The sequence below is a fragment of the Leucoraja erinacea genome, chromosome 7, assembly GCF_028641065.1.
Source record: "Leucoraja erinacea ecotype New England chromosome 7, Leri_hhj_1, whole genome shotgun sequence".
NCBI classification, from domain to species: Eukaryota; Metazoa; Chordata; class Chondrichthyes; order Rajiformes; family Rajidae; genus Leucoraja; species Leucoraja erinaceus.
In genome coordinates this window covers 38,032,467-38,057,577 of record NC_073383.1, presented here as the reverse complement: position 1 = coordinate 38,057,577, position 25,111 = coordinate 38,032,467, and the positions used below count along the sequence as shown (strand labels likewise).

Below are 25,111 nucleotides of genomic sequence, written 5' to 3'. Positions count from 1 at the left end.
GAGTAGGAGTGAACGGGTCCTTTTCAGAATGGCAGGAAGTGGCGAGTGGAGTGCCGCAAGGCTCGGTGTTGGGGCCGCAACTGTTTACCATATATATTAATGATTTGGAAGAGGTAATTAGGAGCAACACTAGCAAATTTGCGGATGACACAATGCTGGGTGACAGTGTGAACTGTTAAGAGGATGTTAGGAGGTTGCAGGGTGACCTGGACAGGTTGAGTGAGTGGGCCGATGCGTGGTAGATGCAGTATAATATAAATAAATGTGAGGTTATTCACTTTGGCGGCAAAAACAAGGGGACAGATTATTATCTCAATGTGGTTAGGTTAGGTAACGGGGAGGTACAGCGAGACCTGGGTGTCCTTGTACACCAGTCACTGAAAGTTGACGTGCAGGTACAAATAGTTGGCGTGCAGGTCCCATAACAAAAGGATTTCAGTATAGGAGTAAAGAGGTTCTTCTACAGTTGTATCGGGCTCTGGTAAGACCACATCTGGAGTATTGTGTACAGTTTTGGTCTCCTAATTTGAGGAAGGACATCCTTGTGATTGAGGCGGTGCAGCGTAGGTTCACGAGATTGATCCCTGGGTTGGCGGGACTGTCGTATGAGGAAAGATTGAAAAGACTAGGCTTGACTGGAGTTTAGAAGGATGAGGGGGACCTTATAGAAATATAAAATTATAAAAGGACTGGACAAGCTAGATGCAGGAAAAAGGTTCCCAATGTCTCCTTTGAGCCTCACATCCGCCATGTTGTCAAAACATCATTTTTTCACCTCCGCAACATTGCCAAAATCAGACCCTCTCTCACACCCCCCCGCTGTTGAAAGACTCATCCATGCCTTCATCTCGTCCTGACTGGACTACGGTAACTCTCTTCTCTTTTGCATCAATTCCAGCAACATCAACCGACTCCAACTGGTCCAGAATGCAGCCGCCCGACTCATTACCCACACCAAATCCTGACACCACATCACGCCAGTCCTCAAAGAACTTCACTGGCTTCCCATTTCCCTACGGATCATCTACAAAATCCTGGTCCTCACCTACAAAGCCCTCAACCACTTGGCCCCCCCTTATCTCACTGACCTCCTCTCCCCCAACCAACCCACATGGTCCCTCAATACCATTTCAGTCGGTCTCCTCTCCATTCTGAAATCCAACCTCTGCACTTTTGGAGACAGAGCCTTCTCCAGGGCAGCTCCCAGGCTCTGGAACTCCCTCCCACAATTGATCCGAACTTCTGAGTCCCTCACCATCTTCCAGTCCCGCCTCAAGACCCATCTCTTCACCTCTGCATACCCTTAGTCCCATGTCCCCCTCCCCTTTGCATCTCTGTCTTACTGCTCTATTTTGTTTTGTTCTTGACTCACCATGTAAAGCGACTTTGAGTCCTTGAAAAGCGCTATGCAAATAAAATATTATTATTATTATTAATGTTGGGCGAGTCCAGAACCAGGGGTCACAGTCTTAGAATAAAGGGGAGGCCATTTAAGACTGAGGTGAGAAAAAACGTTTTCACCCAGAGAGTTGTGAATTTGTGGAATTCACTGCCACAGAGGGCAGTGGAGGCAAATCACTGGATGGATTTAAGAGAGAGTTAGATAGAGCTCTAGGGGTTAGTGGAATCAAGGGATATGGGGAGAAGGCAGGCACGGGTTATTGATTGGGGACGATCATCCATGATAGCAATGAATGGCAATGCTGGCTCGAAGGGCCGAATGGCCTCCTCCACCTATTTTCTATGTTCTAAGTAGTTGATCAATTTTTGAAAGATTGGGGAATTGGCTTTAGTGAATGAGCCAAATTGAAGCAGGAGGTAAATTAATCATGATTATTACAGAGCTTGCTTTTACAGAGGCCCGGGACCGTTGGAGAGTGTGGAGGAGGGTCAGGGCGGTGAGTACTTAAATCGGGCGCGGGGCTTTATTTCACAGAGGCCCGGGACCGTTGGAGAGTGTGGAGGAGGGTCAGGGCGGTGAGTACTTAAATAGTGCGCAGGGCTTTATTTCACAGAGGCCCGGGACCGTTGGAGAGTGTGGAGGAGGGTCAGGGCGGTGAGTACTTAAATCGGGCGCGGGGCTTTATTTCACAGAGGCCCGGGACCGTTGGAGAGTGTGGAGGAGGGTCAGGGCTTTTACCAAAATCCATAACGTTCCACACTCCATAGGGAGGGTTCTGGTGGAAGCCGCTGATTGGTGGAAGCAGACTAGAGGAAGCAGCTGATTGGGTGCAATCTCAGGTTAGCATTTGTGCTTTCTGGTTAATGGTACAGTGAGCCAAGAGTACAGTGAGTTAACGGTACAGTGCTTTTTGTTTATATAATAAAGGTGCAGTTTAAAGGTCAAGAGAGAGCAGCTGTTGTGAGTCAGATACCTGCTGATTTCTCCCAGCAGTTTCTATTGTATCATACTTGTATTGGATCCAGGGTAATTATACTAATAATACCAGGGTATTATACTTGTATCGGATCCAGACTCACTTCACCGTCGCGGAGCTGGCCGAGTCCAGAGCGGGAGGAGCGGTGGTGGAACGCTGCTGCGCGGGTCCCTGGAGGGAGACCGCTTTTCAGGGCTCCCGCAACGGCGACTTCTCCCGCCCGAGTTGCGGGGTTGAAGAGCTCCTGGAGCGGGGCCTGACATCACCGCCCCGCGCAGCTCGGAATGGCCGCGGGACTCTGCGAGCGCACGCCGGGGGCTCTAACATCAAGAACCCGGTGTGCGACCTTGCATCACCCGGCGTGGCTTTAATGGCCGCGGGACAATCGCCATCGCCAGCCGGGGGCTTTGACTTTGACTCTGACATCGGGGGGGGGGGGGCGTGCAGTGCAGTGGAGAGATATGTTTTTTGGCCTTCCATCACAGTAATGAGATGGATGTTTATGTAAATTATGTTGTGTCTTGGGTCTATTTGTTTGTAATGTATGGCTGCAGAAACGTCATTTCGTTTGGACCTCAAGGGGTCCAAATGACAAATAAATTGAATCTTGAATCTTGAATCTCTTGAATCTTGTAAAGCGGGAGAATGACAGTCAGAGCAGTGTACTGTTCTGGATGTCAGATGTGGGAGGTCATGGTGTCGAATGGCCCTCCAGATGTCCACATCTGCACCAGGTGCAGCGAGATGGGGCTCCTAAGGGACCGTATTAGGATCCTGGAGCAGCAGCTCGGTGACCTCTGTCTGATCAGGGAGAGTGAGGAGGTCATAGAGGGGAGTTATAGGGAGGTGGTCACTCCAAAACCACGGGAGAGAGATGTGGGTCACGCTAAGGAAGGGCAAGGGGCAGAGGCAGGAACGAGTGAGTACTCCAATGTCGGTACACCTTGCAAATAAGTACTCCTGTTTGAGTACGGATGGGGGTGACAGCCTACCCGGGGGTAGCGACAGCGGACGGGCCTCCAGCACAGAGACCGGCCCTGTTGCTCCGAAAAGTAGGGAAAAAAAGAAGAGGGCAATAGTAATTGGGGACTATTGTTAGGGGGTCGGATAGGCGATTCTGTGGACGCAGTCGGGAGACCAGGATGGTGGTCTGCCTCCCTGGTGCCAAGGTCTCGGATGTGTCTCAATGCATCCAAGATATCTTGAAATCAGAGGGAGAGGAGCCTGAGGTCGTGGTACATATAGGTACCAATGACATAGGTAAAAAAAGGGAAGAGGTCCTGAAGGGAGGATTTAGGGAGTTGGGAGGAGAGTTGAGGAAAAGGACCAAAAAGGTAACAATCTCAGGATTACTGCCTGTGCCACGCGACAGTGAGAGTAGGAATGGAGCGAGGTGGAGGATAAATGCGTGGCTGAAAGACTGGTGCAGAGGGCAGGGATTCAAGTTTCTGGATCATTGGAACTTCTTTTGGGGAAGGTGGGACCTGTACAGAAAGGACGGGTTGCACTTGAACCCGAGGGGGACCAATATCCTGGCGGGGAAATTTGCAAAGGCTACTGGGGAGACTTTAAACTAGAATGGTTGGGGCGAGGGACTCAAATAGAGAAAGCTAGTAGACAGAATGGGAGGCAGGAAGCAGAAAAGGGAAGCACTCGGACACAAGAGGAGAAAGAAAAAAAGGAAATAAACAGAGATTAAGAGACGGGGGGGGGTTTCTTAAATGTGCACATTTTAATGCTAGGAGCATTGTAAGAAAGGTGGATGAGCTTAGAGTCTGGATAGACACCTGGAAGTATGATGTTGTGGCGATCAGTGAAACATGGTTACAGGAGGGCTGTGATTGGAAACTAAATATTCCAGGATTTCGTTGCTTCAGGTGTGATAGAATTGGAGGGGCAAGAGGTGGAGGTGTTGCATTGCTAGTCAGGGAAGATATTACAGCAGTGCTTTGGCAGGATAGATTGGAGGGCTCATCTAGGGAGGCTATTTGGGTGGAACTGAGAAGTGGGAAAGGTGTAGCAACACTTATAGGGGTGTATTATAGACCGCCAAATGGGGAACGAGAATTGGAAGAGCAAATATGTAAGGAGATAGCAGATATTAATAGTAAGCACAAGAGATTTCAACTTTCCACACATAGACTGGGAAACGCATTCTGTAAATGGGCTGGATGGTTTGGAGTTTGTAAAATGTGTGCAGGATAGTTTTTTGCAGCAATACATAGAGGTACCTACTAGAGGAGGGGCAGTGCTGGACCTCCTATTAGGAAATGAGACGGGACAGGTGGCGGAGGTATGCGTTGGGGAGCACTTCGGGTCCAGTGATCACAATACCATTAGTTTCAATATAATTATGGAGAGGATCAGTACTGGACCTAGGGTTGAGATTTTTGATTGGAGAAAGGCTAACTTTGATGAGATGCGAGATGATTTAAAAGGAGTGAACTGGGACATTTTGTTTTATGGGAAAGATGTAGAAGAGAAATGGAGGACATTTAAAGGGGAAATTTTAAGAGTACAGAATCTTTATGTTCCTGTTCGGTTGAAAGGAAACAGTAAAAATTGGAAAGAGCCCTGGTTTTCAAGGGAAATTGGACATCTTGTTCGGAAAAAAGAGGGAGATCTACAATAATTATAGGCAGCATGAAGTAAATGAGGTGCTTGAGGAGTATAAGGAATGTAAAAATAATCTTAAGAAAGAAATTAGAAAAGCTAAAAGAAGATATGAAGTTGCTTTGGCAAGTAAGGTGAAAGTAAATCCAAAGGGTTTCTACAGCTATATTAATAGCAAAAGGATAACGAGGGATAAAATTGGTCCATTGGAGAGACAGAGTGGACAGCTATCTGCAGAGCCAAAAGAGATGGGGGAGATATTGAACAATTGTTTTTCTTTGGTATTCACCAAAGAGAAGGATATTGAATTATGTGAGGTAAGGGAAACTAGTAGAGTAGCTATGGATACTATGAGGTTCAAAGTAAAAGAAGTACTGACACTTTTGAAAAATATAAAAGTGGATAAGTCTCCAGGTCCTGACAGGATATTCCCTAGGACATTGAGGGAAGTTAGTGTAGAAAAAGCCGGGGCTATGACAGAAATATTTCAAATATTATTAGAAACGGGAATAGTCCCCGAGGATTGGCGTACTGCGCATGTTGTTCCATTGTTTAAAAAGGGTTCTAAGAGTAAACCTAGCAATTATAGACCTGTTAGTTTGACTTCAGTGGTGGGCAAATTAATGGAAAAGATACTTGGAGATAATATATATAAGCATCTGGATAAACAGGGTCTGATTAGGAACAGTCAACATGGATTTGTGCCTGGAAGGTCATGTTTGACTAATCTTCTTGAATTTTTTGAAGAGGTTACTAGGGAAATTGACGAGGGTAAAGCAGTGGATGTTGTCTATATGGACTTTAGTAAGGCCTTTGACAAGGTTCCTCATGGAAGGTTGGTTAAGAAGGTTCAACTGTTGGGTATAAATGCAGGAATAGCAAGATGGATTCAACAGTGGCTGAATGGGAGAAGCGAGAGGGTAATGGTGGATGGCTGTTTATCGGGTTGGAGGCAGGTGACTAGTGGGGTGCCTCAGGGATCTGTGTTGGGTCCTTTGTTGTTTGTCATGTACATCAATGATCTGGATGAAGGTGTGGTAAATTGGATTAGAAAGTATGCAGATGATACCAAGATAGGGCGTGTTGTGGATAATGAAGAGGATTTCCAAAGTCTACAGAGTGATTTAGGCCATTTGGAAAAATGGGCTGAAAGATGGCAGATGGAGTTTAATGCTGATAAATGTGAGGTGCTACACCTTGGCAGGACAAATCAAAATAGGACGTACATGGTAAATGGTAGGGAATTGAAGAATACAGTTGAACAGAGGGATTTGGGAATAACCGTGCATAGTTCCTTGAAGGTGGAATCTCAAATCGATAGGGTGGTAAAGAAAGCTTTTGGTATGCTAGCCTTTATAAATCAGAGCATTGGGTATAGAAGCTGGGATGTAATGTTAAAATTGTACAAGGCATTGGTGAGACCAAATCTGGAGTATGGTGTACAATTTTGGTTGCCCAATTATAGGAAGGATGTCAACAAAATAGAGAGAGTACAGAGGAGATTTACTAGAATGTTGCCTGGGTTTCAACAACTAAGTTACAGAGATAGGTTGAATAAGTTAGGTCTTTATTCTCTGGAGCGCAGAAGGTTACGGTGGGACTTGATAGAGGTCTTTAAAATGATGAGAGGGATAGACAGAGTTGATGTGGACAAGCTTTTTCCTTTGAGAATAGGGAAGATTCAAACAAGAGGACATGACTTCAGAATTAAGGGACAGAAGTATAGGGGTAACATGAGGGAGAACTTCTTTACTCAGAGAGTGGTAGCGGTGTGGAATGAGCTTCCAGTGGAAGTGGTGGAGGCAGGTTCGTTGATATCATTTAAAAATAAATTGGATAGGCATATGGATGAGAAGGGAATGGAGGGTTATGGTATGGTGCAGGCAGGGAAAAAAAAAAGTTGTGTCGTCACGGACTTGTAGGGCCGAGATGGCCTGTTTCCGTGCTGTAATTGTTATATGGTTATATGATTATGTTGAATGGTAGGGCCCAAGTAGTCAATTTGTTTTCTTCCCTTCGTGTTAAAAAAAGTTGTTCCATTCTAGTCCTATATTTATAAATAAATCAATATTTACTGTCGCAGAAAAGACAGCAGTGGAGACATTCTGAAGGGATGGGTAAATTCCCTGACCAATTGCTGAGTGTGGAGGGTTTTAGAATTTTTTTTATATTGCCAGGAGAAGCCCCTTTGTCAGAAAAAAAACAAATTGTGGTTTAAAGTATTTTCTTTCCAAGATAAAATCAGTGTGACTTCAATACAGATTTCTTGCAGGCTGTGTGAATCAAGATAATTAGGATTGCCATTTAGTTGCTAAGCTATTCCATTGCAGTACAGTTTATCATTTAATTTTCGAGAGTGTACCACAGAGCGCTTTCTTCAAATGGAATTCAACTTCAATCATTTTCATTTGATTCCATTATTTTTGGTCCTTTCAAACTTGTAGAAATCGCACACTGCAAGATTGCTTCATTTGTCAGCCACTGATTGCAAGCTAAAATTTGATACGCAGCGTTTCTTTCATATGGTGCACGGGTGCACTTCTATCACAAAAAATGTTGGCAATTGATTAAGCAACCCATGCTTCTAGTGGTTGTTTAGCACTGGTTCCAAAATCTCATTCATGCAGTCAATCTTTTATATATTTTTGGAACATATTTAATATATTTGTTTACCTGCATGATAATCAGGATAATTGTCACTTTTCTTTTCAGATATTACTGTTTAGTCATTGTAGCCAATATGTTTGAATTGTTGATGCACTCTATATGCTCTAGTTTGACATCAGTTGCCTTACTGATTCCATGTTACACAAAGTTGATAAGATTGGATTGTTTTGGTCTTGAGGATATCTTTTATTTAAGCTGTCATGCCAGAACCAACATAAGAGCAAGTTGTGATTAATAATGAGCCAGATTTAGTTGACAACAGCGCATGAACATTTATCTTGTCCAGTGTACTGTTTGAAGGGAATAATTGCAAAATGGTTGCATTAAGGAATGACCGACTGGCATGGTACATGGGGCCAACCAGCTAACCCATAAAATAAGGAAAAAAAGGTGTACAAAAATCGTTTTGAATATATCTGTAAGGATAAGAATATATTTCCTATTTAATGAATTAGCCATTGACAGCTAAACGGGTAAAGGAAAACACAGTTGAAACAGGCAGATAACTTGTGCATTTCTTGCAACTGGTAGATACATAGAACAATAAAAAGGTATAACGGTAAAATGGTAAACTGAGCCAAAGGAAACTAGTAAGGGATGTTTTTTACAGATGTATTATGATGAAGAGGATGGCCAGAAGCACAGGTGACATGAGACTGCAGATGCTGGAATCTTGAGCAAAGAACAGACTGCTGGAACAACTGAGTGGATCAGGCAGCATCTGTGGAGGGAAATAGACAAACAGTATTTTGGGGTCCAGATTTAGTTGACAGCAGTGGAATATGAGCTACTGTTTCTCCACTGTCAGTGGACGGACACAAACTAAAAGAACAGCACCTTGTATTGCTCTCAGGTAGCCAACATGACAATTGAATTATCTAATTTCAGGTAAACGCGCTCCCTCTCCTCATCAATCCAGATCATTCTTCTACCCCACCCTCGCGCACACCTTTCTTTCCACACACCCTATCCCGGTAACGTAATTCCTTCCCCCTACTCCATCTACTCATCACCTACCTCTCCCTAATTCAGGTTTACCTTTTTTCTTCCATCACCCCATTCCCTTTCATCCACCAACCCTCCCTTTGATTCTACATTCCTCTCCTCACCTTCCTTTATCATATTCCACCATTTGCATCCCTTTGTCTTCCTCATTTGTCACCTCCAGCTTTTATTACTACCTCCGCCGTTCTCACCTGCATTGACTCATCTGCCAATCAACCTCTTCACCTGAATCCATCCACTTGTCAGATTTTCCTCTCGCTGATCTCCCCTCACCTCCATCATTGTGAAGAAGGGTTGTAATCTGAAACATTGTTTATTCATCTCCTACAGATGCTGCCTGACCTGCTGAGTTCCTCCAGTGGTCTTTTTTTTGGGTCAACTGCAGGCTGCTTAAACAGATAGCTATGGTATTGTAAATTAAAAGAAAAAAACAGGCTTGTTGAATAATTGCTTAGGGTCAGTATTTTCAGAATCTCAAAGCAACTAACCGTGTAGGAATTCATAATAATTAATGTCAACAAAATAATAGTAAAGAAGAAGAAAATTAGTTCAAAATTGGGGCAAGGAAATATTGTTAGAAAGAGTTTGCAAAAGTTGATTGAGGTAGAGTTTTTGAGTGCAAAGGGGCATCTGAAAGGTGGGCAAATATGCTGGAGAAACTCAGCGGGTGAGGCAGCATCTATGGAGCCAAGAGCGGAACTCGCTATCAAAACATGGAGGGGACGGGGGACACAATTTTTTGGTGGCCACTCGCGCATGCGCACACTCACACATGCGCGTGAGGCTTCGGAGGCTCAATCCAGCACTAAAAGCGGAGATTTTAAAATCGGGATGACAAATACTTGGGGGGGGAATATCCCCCACCTCTCAAAATATGGCGGGGACGTGACCCCTCTAGTCCCCCCCAGGATTTCCGTCCCTGTATAGAGCGAAGGAATAGGTGACGTTACAGATCTAGGTGGGATACATTTAAAAGTGTGATAGTGAGAATGCAAGGTTCCTGTTCATGTTCCTGTTAAAGTGAAAGAAGGGCAATGTAGGTTGGAGTAAGGAATCCTGTATGACGAGTCACTAGGGCTCTGTTCCGGAAAAAGGAGGAGGCATGTCGGGTATAGGTAACTGGAATCAAGTTTTTCTCTGAAAGATTACTGGTGATTGAAGAACATACTTAGGTAGGAAATCAGGATGTCAAAATGGAGGCATGGAATAGCTCTGGATGATAAGGAGAATCCAAAGAGACTGGTTTAACAGAAAAAATGTAACTAAAGAAAGATTAGACACCTCAGAAACCAATGTGGTCATTATGTGTGGTGCCACAGCTGACGTGCAAGTCCTCAATGAATATTTCTCCTCTGTTGCGGAGAAAGACATGAACATTAGGAACATTATATTGTCAAGTAGGTGATGGGCATCGTAACGTATATCAAGGTAGATAAATAATATGAAGTAAGAAAATCAGTGGGGGACCTGTAAATGAATCATCGTTATACACGGCTGAGGTGCCAAAAGATCGGAGGGTGTTGAATGTTGTGCTCTATTTAAAAAGAGCTGCAAAGAAAAAAAACTGAGAACTATAGACCAATAAGTGTGAGGTGTTGCATTTTGGGAAGACAAACCACGATCGGACCATCACACTGAATGGTATGGCCATGGGGAGTGTGTACAGCAGAAGTATCTAGGAGTACAAGAACATAGTTTCTTTAAACCGGTGTTGTATGTAGATAGGTTGCTTTTAAAGAAGGTAAAGAATGCTTAGATATGGTGATTTTGTGTAATTTTGTGTAATGTATTATTAACATTCCACCTATATTGCTTAGCCACCGATGCTTCTTTTGTTTCTACAAGGAATGATGCAGATTGGCTATTTCATACTAGCCAATTATGGTGTTTGTTAGCAGTGACTCCGCCTAGTATGTACTTCATATTATCAAGAGCCTGTTTACGTTAGTTAGAAAGAGTAGCAGCTCGGAGATGTGATGACTGCAGATCCTTGCTGTATGCAGATTTAATAAACGTGTTGTATCTTGATGTGTGTTCGAGTTGACTCATTACACATGGGTTAAGGTGAGAGGGGAAAGATTTAATAGGAATCTGAGGGGCAATATTTTCACATATTGGATATATGGATTGAGTTGCCAGAGGAAGTAGTTGATGCAGGTACAATAATAACAGTTAAAAGCTATTTGGACAGATACAAGGATAGGAAAGTTTCAAGTGATATGGGCTAAACAAAATGACCAGCTTAGATGGGCCATCTTGGTCAGCATGGAGAGGTTGAGCCAAAGGGACTGTTTCCATGCTGTGTGACTCTATGACATTAAAAAGTGAAAGTCAGCTGCTTTCCATCTTCAAGTTATATTGGTCACTATGTTGTGGATGAAGTTCTTGATTTGGGAATCATTTGTTAAGATAGTATAACCTCTATTATGCAAAGATAAGACTGAGAGAAACCAGGTAATTCCTGACATTGTGGCTTGGAGGATCTGTTCCTGTGCTGTACTGTTCTCCATTCTATGAGCCATGACCAGGATGATTCATCCAACTTTTACAAGGGCTTGGTAGGCAAAAACTACTTTCACATTTTGGGATGTTGAGGACTGGAATATATGGTCTGAAAATAAGGTCATTACCTTTCAGGAGTGAAATTAAGAAAGCACTGCCAAGTGGAAAGATAGTTAGAAATTTGGAATATTGCAAATGTTTTGGAAAATTCTGGCTTCCTGGCTAATTTTTATCCCGATAACTAATGTTTCAGTAACAATAGAATATGTTATTGTTTTCTTTGCTTGTTTTTAGAGCTTGTTTTGCACAAATTGGCAACTTTAAAAATTATTTTTGATTATATATCAAAAGTATTTAATTGGCAGTGACATTTTGGGACATCTTGAGATTGTGAAATTTCTGCAATGGTTGCATTTACTGCCATCTTAAGGAGCAATTATAGGAATCATAAGCTTTTAGTTGACTACTAGACCAAGTGCAGCTCCCCCAACACAATATTCCATTATTCACCTGTTCCCCTAACGCAATCCGATCCTCCAATATTCCACCACTTTCTCTCTCCTCTCCCCCCCCCCTCACCTCTCCCCCTCTGCTCTTCCCTCCCCCCCCCCCCCACCCCCACTCTCCTCTCCCCCCTCTGATCCTCGGCACAGTGAAATAATGTAGGGGTCGGGGGTGAATCCCCCCGTGTGGGGGTCTGGGGGGTGAATCACCCCGTGTGAGGGTCGGGTGAATCACCACGTGTGGGGGTTGGGGGGGGGGGGGTGATTCACCCCGTGTGGGAGTCGGGATCGGGGGGAGGTGAATCACCCCGGTATGAGGGTTGGGGTCGGGGTCGGGGGATGAATCACCCGGTCCAGGGGTTGGGGAGGGTGAATCACCCCATGTGGGGGTCGGGGTTGGGGGGGGGGGGGGGGGGGGGTGATTCACCCCGTGTGGGGGTCGGCATTGGGGGGAGGTGAATCACCCCGGTGTGAGGGTTGGGGTCGGGGTCAGGGGGATGAATCACCCCGGTGTGGGGGTCAGAGTCCGGTGCCGGTGCAGTGCCGGTGCCGGTCTGACTCTGGATGGGCAGAGGGACCAGACTGCCCCCAATTCTGCTACAGCTGACGGGGACATTGCCGGGTTTGTGTCCTGGAGCCGCGGCCCCACTCCACCCGACCCATGTGTGGGCGCTGCCGACCTAGAGCCCATCATAGTGCGGCCGCACAGGGGGAGAGGGGGCAGAGGGTGGCCGTAGCCTGACAGTGTTGACCCTGGGGGGATAGTGGGGGCTGTCCTGGAGGAGCGAGGGATCTGCACCTTCCACTGCTTACACCGGGTGTCTGAGTGTCCTTTGGTGCTCAGGCGCAGTCACCCTTCAGTCTCTGGCCAGGAGTTGCCCTCAATCCGCCAGCACTCTGCTCTTTCGCAAGTCAGTCACGAAAAACATTTGTATCTTCTCTCTGTCCGTGAGCAGCAGTGATGTTGGCGGCTTTTTCCAGGTAAGAACGTACGTGTTGCATATATGGAACTCCAGAAGGCTTGAGCGACTCCATGCGTCACGCCCTTTGACCTTATGACCTTCGATGCAACCCCCTTTGTAAATGTGGCCCTCCCCCTGTCATCACTTGAAACTGGTGTCCGCCCCCCCCCCCCCCCCCCCCCCCCCCCCCCCCCCCCCCCCCCCGGGACATTGTGACTTTGGAACCAGGTTGAGAGTTTTCGGTTTGGGGTATTTTTAAACCGTGTCACTTGTGAAATGTAGCATGAAATGTGAAGTGAAGCAGTTTATTTTGTCGACGCGGTTAATGCGATTAATAATCTGTGAAAACTTCTGCGCTAGCACGTGCCGTTTTGATGAAGGCAGAAAGACACATACGCGCTCGCGCATACATGCATACCCGCGCACATACATACAAGATGAGAGTTTTATAGATATAGAGATAATTGGACCTTAGTACATACGATAAGTGATCAATACCTTTTAAGATGCTGAGATAGAACGAGATGTACATACTTGGGATGATCTATTTTGCAAAAGATACCATGTAAAAGCAAATGATGGTTCTTGGACTTTGTACACCCAATTTACTCAATCATTTTATGGTGTTAGCTATCATACCAGACCCTAGTGTGTCTTCCCTGAGGCAAATGAGCATGCCTTGGTGAAGAAAATGGAAGAGAATATTATCTCCACCAAATTTCTAGTGAGTTCGCCAATGAGGACTAAGTTGACACTAATCATTTTGCCAAGTTATGGCTAGCTACACTCCACAGACTACCAACATCCTCTTCCTACTGCCGAAAACCTATTTGTTTGTATCAACTGCAAGACAGTTTTGCACAAATCTGCATAGTTCAGTTTCTCTGACTGGAGATAAACCATTCAAAACAACTATGATTAAGCTAGACAGTGTGAACATTTGTGCAGCGGCATTAAGCCTCTGACATATGTTTTCATGGCTTCATTTTGAAGTATTATTCAGCGCAATCACGAATAGAGACAAAGATTCTGTCATGTTACATTTATTGATTTTATTGTAGCAGGATCTTGATTAGGTAGAAATTAAACATTTAGTCAGGTAGTAGTTGGACAGAGACATGTTGGCATAGTACAATTGTACAGTTAATTGTACTTCTTTCCAAGCAGTTATGAGCAGAATAAGTAACTGACCTAATTTCAAACCCAATTGTGTGAAATGACCTGCATTTAATTCTAAATGTCAAAACAATTTCACTTCAGAAGTGCAGTCTGTTATCTTTATGGGGTTTGGATCATGTTTTTAAAAGGCTCTTTTATTTGTGCTTTATTATTTAATGTGCATAATCGCTGAATTTATTGTATGCAATTAGACCTAGCTGCTCAATCCCAACTATTCAGTGCCATTTCTGATTAAAAGTTTCAAGAATGGGTTTTAAATATATGGTTGAAAGAAAATTGACTTCAGTAAAGCTTTATGCCAATGTAGTTTTTTGTTATTTGTTGAATTGCAGGATATTAGATTGCTTTAATGTATTTGAAAGCGCGTTTCCTTCACTTTGATAACAGCAAATCTTTAGAGAGAATTATAATGGGATCTATTCAATTCTCATTCACACTGCACATAAAGCCGCAGAGTGCAATAATTTTGGAAATTGTCGATATTTATCAGTTTTGAATTAAAGGTTGTAGCCTTTCCAGTTTGAGTATTTTATCTTTTGCATGTTATTGCATGAATCTTCCCGGAGCAAAATATTTTCGTCATGGCAGTCAACTATCATCTGTATGGTTTAATGAACTAGGTGTAAATTAATGAAAATAGTACACTACTTTGCATCCTTGTTCTTGATGTTTATTTTTTTCCAATAGCTTCATAATATAAATAATTTGTGAATATGTATCTAAATCATTGCTGTTCTGCACCAATAAATTTGGGTTACTTATACAAGTGATTATTGGGAGGGTAAATGTTTGGGGTTGGAATGTGATGGTTAGAATGCTCTTCAAGTAGTTGAATGAACCAGATATTATTTTGTCATCTATTGTTCATGAGAGGTTAAATGAGAAACCATAGATAAGATTTACCTTTATTGTAATTGTCTGTAAGGTATCATTTTCATCCATCATGAGATAAGCAAAGTGTATTGTCATAACTACAGGTACCATGAAGTACAGACACAATAAAAAAATCTAGCTTGTAGTAGCATCAAAACACAAACTATGCATTCTACAAAACAGTGTAAAAAATAGAGACTTTACAAAAGAAAATAACAGTGCAAAAATACACAATGGGAAAACAAGTATAAGGTAGTAGAGTGATGGTCCAAGGTAGGATTGTGATTGTGCAGGTTGGTTCACAAATCTGATAGTTGTAGATATCTGACAGCTGTTTGTGATCTTGGTCATGTGGAACTTCAGGCGAGAAACGTTCATGGCACAGTTGGTTGAAATACTTGTTGCTACTGGCTTGTAGTGCCTCGTGTAGATGCTCGTGATGATGGGGAGAGCTGTGTTTGTGATAGATTGGGCTGAGACCATATGTTGAGTGAAAAGAAATCAAGAAATTGAACCCTTAAATGAATGCCTGGTTTTGAAGTAGAGGAATATAACTGTTCATTAAAGCTATTTGTATTGGGTGTCACAGTAAGTAGAGTTGCTATCTCACAGCTCAATACAGCATTAATGTATATTTTCTCTATGACTCCATGGATTTACCCTGGGTACTGCAGTTTCTGCCAATATCCCAAAGATGTGTAGAAGGTAGATTAATCGGTCACTGTAAATTGCCCCTCAGGTGCAGAATCTTGGGGGCTGCAGGGATGTTGGAAAATAATAATGGCAGTGGGATTGCTCTGCGAGCCAACATCAGCTTGAGAGGTTGAAATAGCCTTCTGAGTTGTCAGAATGGAAAAACAGCATATGGGAGAATTTGTGTGGCAAATTATTAGATCTAAGCTAGGACATTTTCCGGCAGAATATCCTTATCTTTCTCTCATTCTGGTTTTGTGAATTTAAGAGTTCCATTTCAGCTTTGCATGCAGGGAGGAAGGCTTAGAAAATGTTTGCGACATAGAAATTCATTTAGAGAATTATAATTGTGCTTTGTAGGTTTGCAAATAAATAATAACCAAAGGCTTTGAGCTTCAGGCTCGCCAAGTAGCCAAAAAATGGACTTCTTTAACAATGCTGTTGGAAGTATAAAATCGAAACGGTGGTTCAAGTTGGAATGACTGGGATATCACAAAAGTAGGAAAAGACAAAGGACTGGATGAAATTATGAAGATATTTTGCTTAATCTATCTCCTTGGGGGGGGGGGGATTCCTGTAAATTTAATTAAAGTGTCTCCAAAACAAACTTTTAGTTTTGTTTGTCATTTTTTAATCATTGTTCTTTTGTTGATTTTTAGCTGATAAAAGTAACCCAGCTACACCGGAAATGAAAGCTGAAAGCAAAACTGGTAAAAAGTGGCAAATCAGAACGTGGTTTAGTCCACGCAGTAGAAAATTGAAGTGTGTTCTGGATGCTGTGAAGAAGCCTCAGAAGATAACTCCATGTTCTGATATTAATGGAACGCCACCTTCTGTGTTTGAATTCATATCATCACCATCACCTCCACATGGTTCACCAAAGAAGAAGACTTCAGACAAGTCAAAACGAGGGAGTCGGAAAAGATTGACTGATATTAATAAGGATTGGGGATTTGGAAAAAGAACAATCATGAACATAGAGAGAGAGAATGACAGTACTGGAGATATGGATCACGACAGAGTAGTCTCATTTTCCAGTGAACCATTGGTTTGTAGCAGTCAAAGACAAGCAGTTCCAGATGATACTGCTGAAGCATTGGACCATTCAGATACAATTTCACCGGTTCACAATATAATTGATTCCAAGGTAGAGTCTGTGACCAAACGAACAGCAGATAATCCTTCTGAAGCAAGTAACAATGCAGCAACCTCCAGTTGCAAGGCTATTTCTCCAGGACAGTTGCCGCAAATCTTCGATGAGGAACATCTTGTTCCTCTACCCAAAGCACATGCCAGTGCTAAAAGATCAAGAAAATCATCAGATTCTAGCTCTAAAACCCCCTCAAAAAAGATAAAAAAAGGTCAGAGTTCTTGCCTTAAAACATCACCAAGTTGCAGTAAGAATACATGTGATCCATCTAGATCAGACACACAAGATCAATCTGTAACTCCACTACGACTTAAATCTGAGTTGAGCGAAGCTATTAATGAGACACAAGCTATTTCTTCAATAGACAATAGCTGCAACACCTCTTCGAATAGAGGCGACGATGGAAAAAACCAACATGCGACACAGAAATCTCCGTGCACACCACGATCTACACCTAAAAGCAATCTGGTCGGAAGTTGTGCGACAACTCCAATCTCTCCTCTTACTCCCACGATGAAGAAAAATCACAAGGGTGAAACTCCACTACACATCGCTTCCATAAAGGTACAGTAAACCAATAAAAGTTGAAAGATTGGGTGGCGCCGCATGCGGCAGCCTCGCCAGCAGTTTGTCGGTCATTTGACTTTTTTTTTTGATATGTCTAAATGCATGTGTTAATGTCTCTAGTATGTTTTTATGTGGGGGTGTGGTGGGGGTGGGGGGGGGGGGGGGGAAGGGGGAAACCGTTTCCATTCACTTAGCTCGGCAGAATGCGACTTTTCTCCTAGTCGCATTTTCGCCCTCCCTCGCGGCCTAATAACTTGGATTGGTGCGGCTTTTCCCAGAGACCGGCCCAGAGCTTCAGCAGCAGGCGCGGCGCGGACTTCCATCGCGGAGCCAGAAGAAAGGCTCCGACCGCCGGCCTGTTGACTTTAACATCGTGAAGCTGTGGTCTGTGGAGCTTCTAACAGCAGGCGTGGAGCGGACTTACCCCCTGGAGCAGGGATCCCTTGCCGGGGATTGCAGGAGAAGAGCTCCGACCGCTGGCCTCCCTGCGGCCTATAACATCGAGAAGCCTCGGCCTTGGGTAAGAAAGTGGCCGATTCAGGCACTCCAAGCCGTTGATGGTGTTGCATCCGTCCCGACGTCGGAGCTTTGATCATCCCGACAAGAGGGCTTGTACATCGGGCCGTCTGTAGCGGCGACTACGGAGGGTCAAGGCCTCAAACATGGGTGAACAAAAGGAGGACGACTGACTGAATTTTATTGCCTTCCATGACAGTGATCACTGTGGTGGATGTTTATGATAAGTTCTGTTGTTCTTTTTAATTGTGTTGTGTTCTTTTAATTGTATAGCTGCATGGTAACTCAAATATCAATGTACCTTAATTGGTGCATGTGACAATAAATGTGAATGTGAATGTGAATCTGAGTATTGATTGGCAAAAATATTAGCAGGTGTAGGAAGAGAGACTTGGGATTGTGCATAAACCTTTGAGAATGCAAGGACAAATGGTATGGCTGTTTTAGCTTTACGGGCCTGTCCCACTTACGTGTCTTTGGCATGCAAATTACGCAAACTCGTGGTCGCGTTGAGCAGCGACCACCCTGCGAGGGTCGGGTGCGAGTACATGCGTACGCACAGCCGTCTGGAGCACGTGACGTCATTTGAAAATTGACACAAAGCTGGAGTAACTCAGCGGGACCGGCAGCATCTCTGGAGAGAAGCAATGGGTGACGTTTTGTGTTGAGACTCTTCAGGCTGAGTTACTCCTGCATTTTGTGTCTATCTTCAATTTTCTTCGCCTCGCTCTGGGAGTAGGAGTGGGGGGGCGGAACCGGACCGCAACGGCCATGAGCCCCAGGCCGAGTTTGGCGATCGTTTGCCTGCTTCTGCTGCTGTTGAAGGTGAGACGTTGCGTCGCACCATGGTCTTGGGCCTGTCCCATTTTGGCCGTCAGTTCCACGACAGGCCGTTGGATCGTGAAGATTTTGTTTACTACAAAAATTTCGGAGCCCCGCGCGAAGTCGCGCACAGCTACATACCCCTCCGCGTTTCTAAGTGGGTCCGGCCCCGCGCGGCCATACAATGCCTGTGCGCCTCAACGCGACCAAGAGGTCGCGTAATTTGCGTGCCAAGGACACGTAAGTGGGCCAGGCCCTTAACTATGATCCTAACTAGTTTCAAAATGAGAGAATTTGATTACCTGGTGTAATTGGAGTACATGAGATTGTCAAGAGTGTTTCATTGTTATATGTAATGATAAACGTAGAAACTATATAATAAACAATATATCACTAAATTAATAATCGCAATGCTAAGGTAACAAAACACAAAAGTCGGTAGAAGTTCATAGTTGAGGTTTGTGTTGTATAGTGTTCAAGTGGTTGTTGGGATGAAAGTGAAATTATGGTGAATTATGGTGGTCATTATGGTGATCATTATGGTGAAAATAGACATAAAAAAATGCTTGAGTAACTCAGCAAACAGGCAGCATCTCTGTAGAAAAGGAATATGTGACATTTCATCCTTGTATCCCTCTCATTAGCACATCTTCCTCAGTCAACAATGGGCCATTATGGACTCCACCTTTCCTGAGGTAATCTGTTGCTGGCTGTGATTTGTTCTGGCCTTTTTGGCTCCAGTTTCTCACCCCACCTCTATCTTGCAGTCTGAAGAAGAATTCCTACCTGACATGTCACCTATTCCTTTTCCGGCATAAACCAGCATCTGCAGTTTATTCCTACACATTTGATCACGGTATTCAGATTACTATACCTTCTTCCCAATCGTAGGAGTGAAATTAGAGCATAGCCAGGGTGATGTTGGTTTTTGACAATATTTGTTGCCTTTTTGAGGCATTACTCCTGTAAATGCCTTTAGATGTTGAGAAGGATAATACTTGTGATGGGCCGCACATTGTCTATCACCCTGTAATCGTCTTTGTTCCTGGACGTTTGAGTAGCCGAATCAGGCTGTGATGCAACCAAATAATAAGCTCTCTGTTGTACACCTGGAGATGTTCCAGAGTAGTTTCATCAACATACCAAATCTTCTCAATCTTCTAAGGTAGTAGAGGCTATGATAGACTTTCTTTATGAATGTGTTGGGCCCATGATAGATCCGCAGAGATATGCATACCTAGGAAGTTGTTATTTTCCTCCACAGCCACCCATTGATGAAGAGAGATTTGTAATTCCTCAGTATTCCCCTTCTAAAGTCAATGATCAAATCCTTGGTCTTGCCGACAATGAGAGCAAGATTGTTGTGGCATCATTCAGATAATAATAGCTGAAGATCTCTGTAAAAAATGCATGTTGATTATCATGACATGGGAAGTTTATAATTTAGAGAAACAAGTAAATTATTGAATAGATTGCCTTACAGTATGTGGGCTTTAAAACTCTTTTTAAGATGCATATTAAATATATGTTAAGGAGTGTGATTTTGCTTTTTTTCAGGGGGACATTGCAGCAGTTGAGCAGCTCTTGGAGAATGGAGCTAATCCAAACATCAAGGACAATGCAGGATGGACGCCTTTGGTATGTATTGGTGAACTCAATTTTTGGAGCCGTAAATTCACATTTCTACATCTGATTTAAAAATGAAAATATGACTAAAATAACTGATTATTGATATATTACTTCTTAATGACCATTCAAGTAGAACATAGAACCGTACAGCACAAGATCAGGCCTTGCGGCCCACATGTCTATGCCCAACATGATGCCAAGACCAACTCAGTTTATCTTAGAGATACTGCATGGAAACAGGCCCTTCAGCCCACTGAGTTCATGCTGACCAGTGATCACCTGTACACTAGTTCTATCCTATCCCAAGGACAATTTACAGAAGCTAATTAACCTATAAACCTGCACGTCTTTGGAATGTGGGAGGAAACCAGAGCACCCGGAGAAAACCCACACGGTCGCAGGCAAAACGAGCAATCTATGTAGAGACAGCACCCATAGTCAGGATCAAACCCGGATCTCTGGCACTGTAAAGCAGCAACTCTAACGCTGCGCTCCTCTTCCCAACTCTTATCTACCTGCACATAATCCATGTCACTTAATTTCCTGTATATCCATGTGCCTATCCAAAAGTCTATTAAATGTCACTATAATATCTGCCTCAATCACCACTCGTGGCAGTACGTTCCTAGCCCACAGTGTAAAACAGAAATCTCGCCCCGCACATCTCCTTTAAACGTTGTCCCTTTCATCTTAAAGCTATGCCCTCTAGCAGGTGATATTTCCATCCTGAGAAAATGGTTTTGACTGGCTATCCATCTGTCTCTCATAATCTTATATACTTCTATCAGGTCTCCCACATCCTCTGGAGTTTCAGAGAAAACAATCCAGGTCTGTCCAACCTCTCCCCGGCTAATAATGCGCCAAACAATGAAGGAAAGCGTACCATATGCCGTCTTTACCACTCTACTTGTGTTGCCACTTTCAGGGAGTTATGGACTTGGAACCGCAGCATCCCTCTGTACATCAAAGTATGATCAAAATTTATGCCCACATGTATTGTTGTGAGTTAGTTTGGTCTAGGAGATATGCACATTTTGCAACAGAAGCCATAGCATTGTCTGATTTCTATTTGTTAGATGATAAGGAGAAATAATTTAGATAGATAAAACTAGCAATGCCTACATATTTCCTTGGATTGGAATACCTAACAGAAAGCTTCAGAAAGAAAAGATGGAAATAATCAGCAGGTTACATAGCAGCTGTGAATTTAGAGTTAACATTTTAGATTGAAGAAAGGTTGTTGAGCTGAAATAGTAATGGTGTTTCTCTTGTCATGGGTGCTATCTGACTAGCTGAGTATTTACAACATTTTCTGTTCCCTTGTTTAACATTTCCTATCTCGTCAGGCTTTTTGCATTTACAGAAAACAGTTTCCACAAAAATGTTTTCTACGATTGTGGATAGTAAGATGGTTATCAAAAATTATAGTAGGATCATGATAAGTTGGGCAAGTTGGTTGAGGAATAATTAATCGAGTTCAATGCAGATAAGAGTGAGGTGTTGCATTTTAGGATGTCAAGCCAAGGGCAGGACCTTCACTGAATGCCAGGGCCCTGGGGAATGTTGTAAAGCAGATGGATCAAGGAGTACAGTTATATAGTTCCTTGAAAGTGGCATCACAGGTAGATCAAGAAAGCTTTTGGTACATTGGTCTTTATCAGTCAGGGTATTACGTCTAGAAGTGTGTAGGAACGAACTGCAGATGGTGGTTTAAACCGAAGATAGACACAATGCTGGAGTAACTCAGCAGGACATACAGCATCTCTGGAGAAAAGGATGGGTGACATTTCGGGTTGAGACCCTTCTTTAGATTGTAAGTCATGGGAAATGGAAATGGGAGATATAGACGGTGATGTAGAAAGATATACAACAATGAATGAAAGATATGCAAAAAAGTAACGATGATAAATAAACCAGGCCATTGTTATGTATTTGCTGGGTGAAAACGAGAAGTTGGTACGACTTGGGTGGGAGAGGGATGGAGGGAGAGGGAATGCATGGGTTACTTGAAGTTAGAGAAATCAATATTCGTACCACTGGGTTGTAAGCTGCCCAAGCGAAATATGAGGTGCTGTACCTCCAATTTACGTTTAGCCTCACTCTGACCGTTTCGCTGAATACCTTCGCTCAGTCCTCCTGCACCTACCTGATCTCCTGGTTGATAAACATTTTAATTCCCCTTCCCATTCTCACACTGACCTTTCTGTCCTGGGCCTCCTCCATTGTCCAAATGAGGCTAAATGCAAATTGGAGGAACACCATTTAATATTTTGCTTCTTAAGCAAAAAAGAACAAAGTGCTGAAAATATTCGACGTCAATCAGTATTCTAGACGGGGTGAAACAATGTTAGTGTTTAAAATCAATGTAATGATCATTATTGTATTAAAAGTTGAGTGAGATTGACAATGGATCAGGAGCTGGAGGGATGGAGTACATTCAGATGGTTTCTTTGTTTCCCAGTGCCAAATTCAAAATTGGATCACTTTCTGAAAATGTTATTGATTTTTGTGAAGGAACCCATTGTAAGTGAGAGAACAACTTGTACCAAAAAGTTGACTTTATTTTCAGTTTCCTAACCATTGGAAAACATCTTGCAGATCTGCCTTGTTAAGACTCATTTTTATATTTAAAAAAATCTCTGGAAAGCATAGAATCTATTCACTCTTGCCTCTGGGCAAGCTTCTCTTATCCGATCTTCATGTTGATCTCGGTGAAATTCTCACTTGGGACAATAATTATTATGAGACCAATCAGTGTCAGATCATTTGAGAAAATTCATGCATAGTTTAGTTAAGTTTGTTATTGCCCCATGTACTGAGCTACAGTGAAAAGCTTTTGTTTGTGTGCTATAATGTCAAAGAAAACACTCTACAATCAAGCTGTCCACAGTAAACAGATTAAGGATAATGGGTACAACATTTAATGTAAGATAAAGTCTGATAGTTGATTTAAAAAAATATTCTTTAAATATTACTTTATTCAAGGCAATTTGTTTATCCACTAGAAATTTGAAATGTGTTAATTGGCAGTGTGCTTTTGGCAAACTTGCTTTTGTCTTTGGCTCAAGGGCCTGTTTCCTTCATGTATGTATGACATTCTGAACTTCTAAATATTTTTTGATTGACAAGTTGTTGACATTATGATTTTTGTGTAGTTCCTCCTTAAGTCATTAATATTTGTGTTTTTATAGCATGAAGCCTGTAACCATGGGCACATGAAGGTTGTACAGCTGTTACTGCAGTTTGGTGTTCTTGTGAACACACCAGGATATGAAAATGATTCTCCCTTACATGATGCAGTAAAGAATGGACATGTGAATGTTGTTAAGCTGCTCGTCTCACATGGAGCTTCTCAAGATGTGATGTAAGTTATCATCTCTGTTCCATTCACCACCTATGAGGTACATCCAACTTAAGTAAATGTTTCATTTTGACATCTAGAAAATGCAGAATCTATAATCATAATTGGCTGAAAAATCTAGTATCGACCAACATTATTTGAAAGATAATTGTTCTATCATTCTAAGTATGACCATGGTAAATTTACCAGCAAGTGATAATATTCAATCACCAGAATATTTCTTTGTTCAAATCTGAAATCTTAGTACAAATTACATAGTCGCTAGACTGGTGGAGTTTTAAGATTATAATACATTTGTACTCATAAATTTGCATAGCAACATGAATGCTTTTAACGATATCCTAATACAGGTGCACAATCTTTTATCCGAAAGCCTTGGGACCAGACACTTTTCGTAATTCGGAATTTTTCGGCTTTTGGAATGGAAGATTTTTAGTGTAGATTTTAACGGCTGGCTCAGTGGTAGAGTGCTCGGCTCATATCCGCAAGGTCACGAGTTTGCGCCTCGATACCGGCAGTTACTCGAGTTTGAGTCTTCAATGTAGCTTTTTCTTGCAGAATAGGAGAGAATAGGGAGGGTTAGGTTGGGATCATTCTCTGCGAAATGATCTTAGTGTGGGAGACAAGTGTTGGAGAGGTGTACTGACTGTGGGCAGAACTTTGGAAGTGATTGCCCACCATTCTCAAAAACCGCTGTGTCTCCCTGTCCCTCCAACTCCAGAGGAATCCACTCCCCGATGGGCCGCTATGGCGACAAGTGGCAGTTCGCCCACAGCCCGAGCTGCGCCACCCCAAGAACAAGACGTACCTTGCACACCATCAGCTTCTGCCCCTGCGGGGAGCGTGTTCCTCTGGAGTTGGAGCGGGGCTGGGCTGGAGTTGCTGATCTGGGATCTCCGTGCTTGCAGTGGGCCTGGGGGTCGGTGTCCCGATGAGGGGGCGCAGCTCGGGCTGTGGGCGAACTGCCACTTGTCGCCGTAGCGGCCCATCGGGGAGCGGCTTCTGGTGGTTCTGACGTCTCTCAGCTCCTGTCCAGGGAGGTGGCCGGAGACGTCACGACCAACAGGAACCCGCTCCCTGATGGGCTGCTACAGCGACAAGTGGCAGTTTGCCCACAGCCCGAGCTGTGCCCCCTCATACGCAACCCTGGTTCTTCTGGAGTTGGAGCGGGGCTGGACTAGAGTTGCCGCTGGCTGTGAGTCTCTGGGATCTCCGTGCTTGCAGTCGGTGTCCCGTTGGTCCTGACGTCTACGGCCACCCCCCTGGACAGGAGCTGAGACTGGGAACTGTACCGCCCTTTCCCCCTCCCTCTGCAACTGCAAACAACCCCACTCTCCTGCTCACCTGCAAGGGTGGTACAGTTCACAGTCTCAGCTCCTGTACAGGGGGGTGGCCGGAGACGTCACAGCCCGAGCTGCGCCCCCTCATCTGCAACCCCAAGAACAAGACGTACCATGCACACCATCAGCTTCTGTCCCTATGGGGAGCGTGTTCCTCTGGAGTTGGAACAGGGCTGGGCTGCTGCTGGCTGTGGGTCTCTGGGATCTCCGTGCTTGCAGTGGGCCTGGTGGTCGGTGTCCCGTTGGTCCCGAAGGCTCTGGTGACTGGCACTGACCTGCTGGCATCGCCGACATGAAGACAGTTCAAAGCCCCCGCGCCGGTGCAATGGGCGGGGAGCTGGAGAGGGGAGG

At 43.7% G+C, this 25,111-nt stretch overlaps 1 protein-coding gene across 1 annotated transcript in view; it reads left to right on the top strand.

Annotated features, from left to right (window-relative positions):
• Positions 1–25,111, top strand: part of bard1 (BRCA1 associated RING domain 1) — a 190,415-nt gene that overhangs the window by 42,938 nt on the left and 122,366 nt on the right. Inside the window, 3 exon segments of the mRNA XM_055638306.1 lie at positions 16,035–17,089; positions 19,988–20,068; positions 23,251–23,423. Of these exon segments, the coding sequence (XP_055494281.1) occupies positions 16,035–17,089; positions 19,988–20,068; positions 23,251–23,423 (1,309 nt within the window).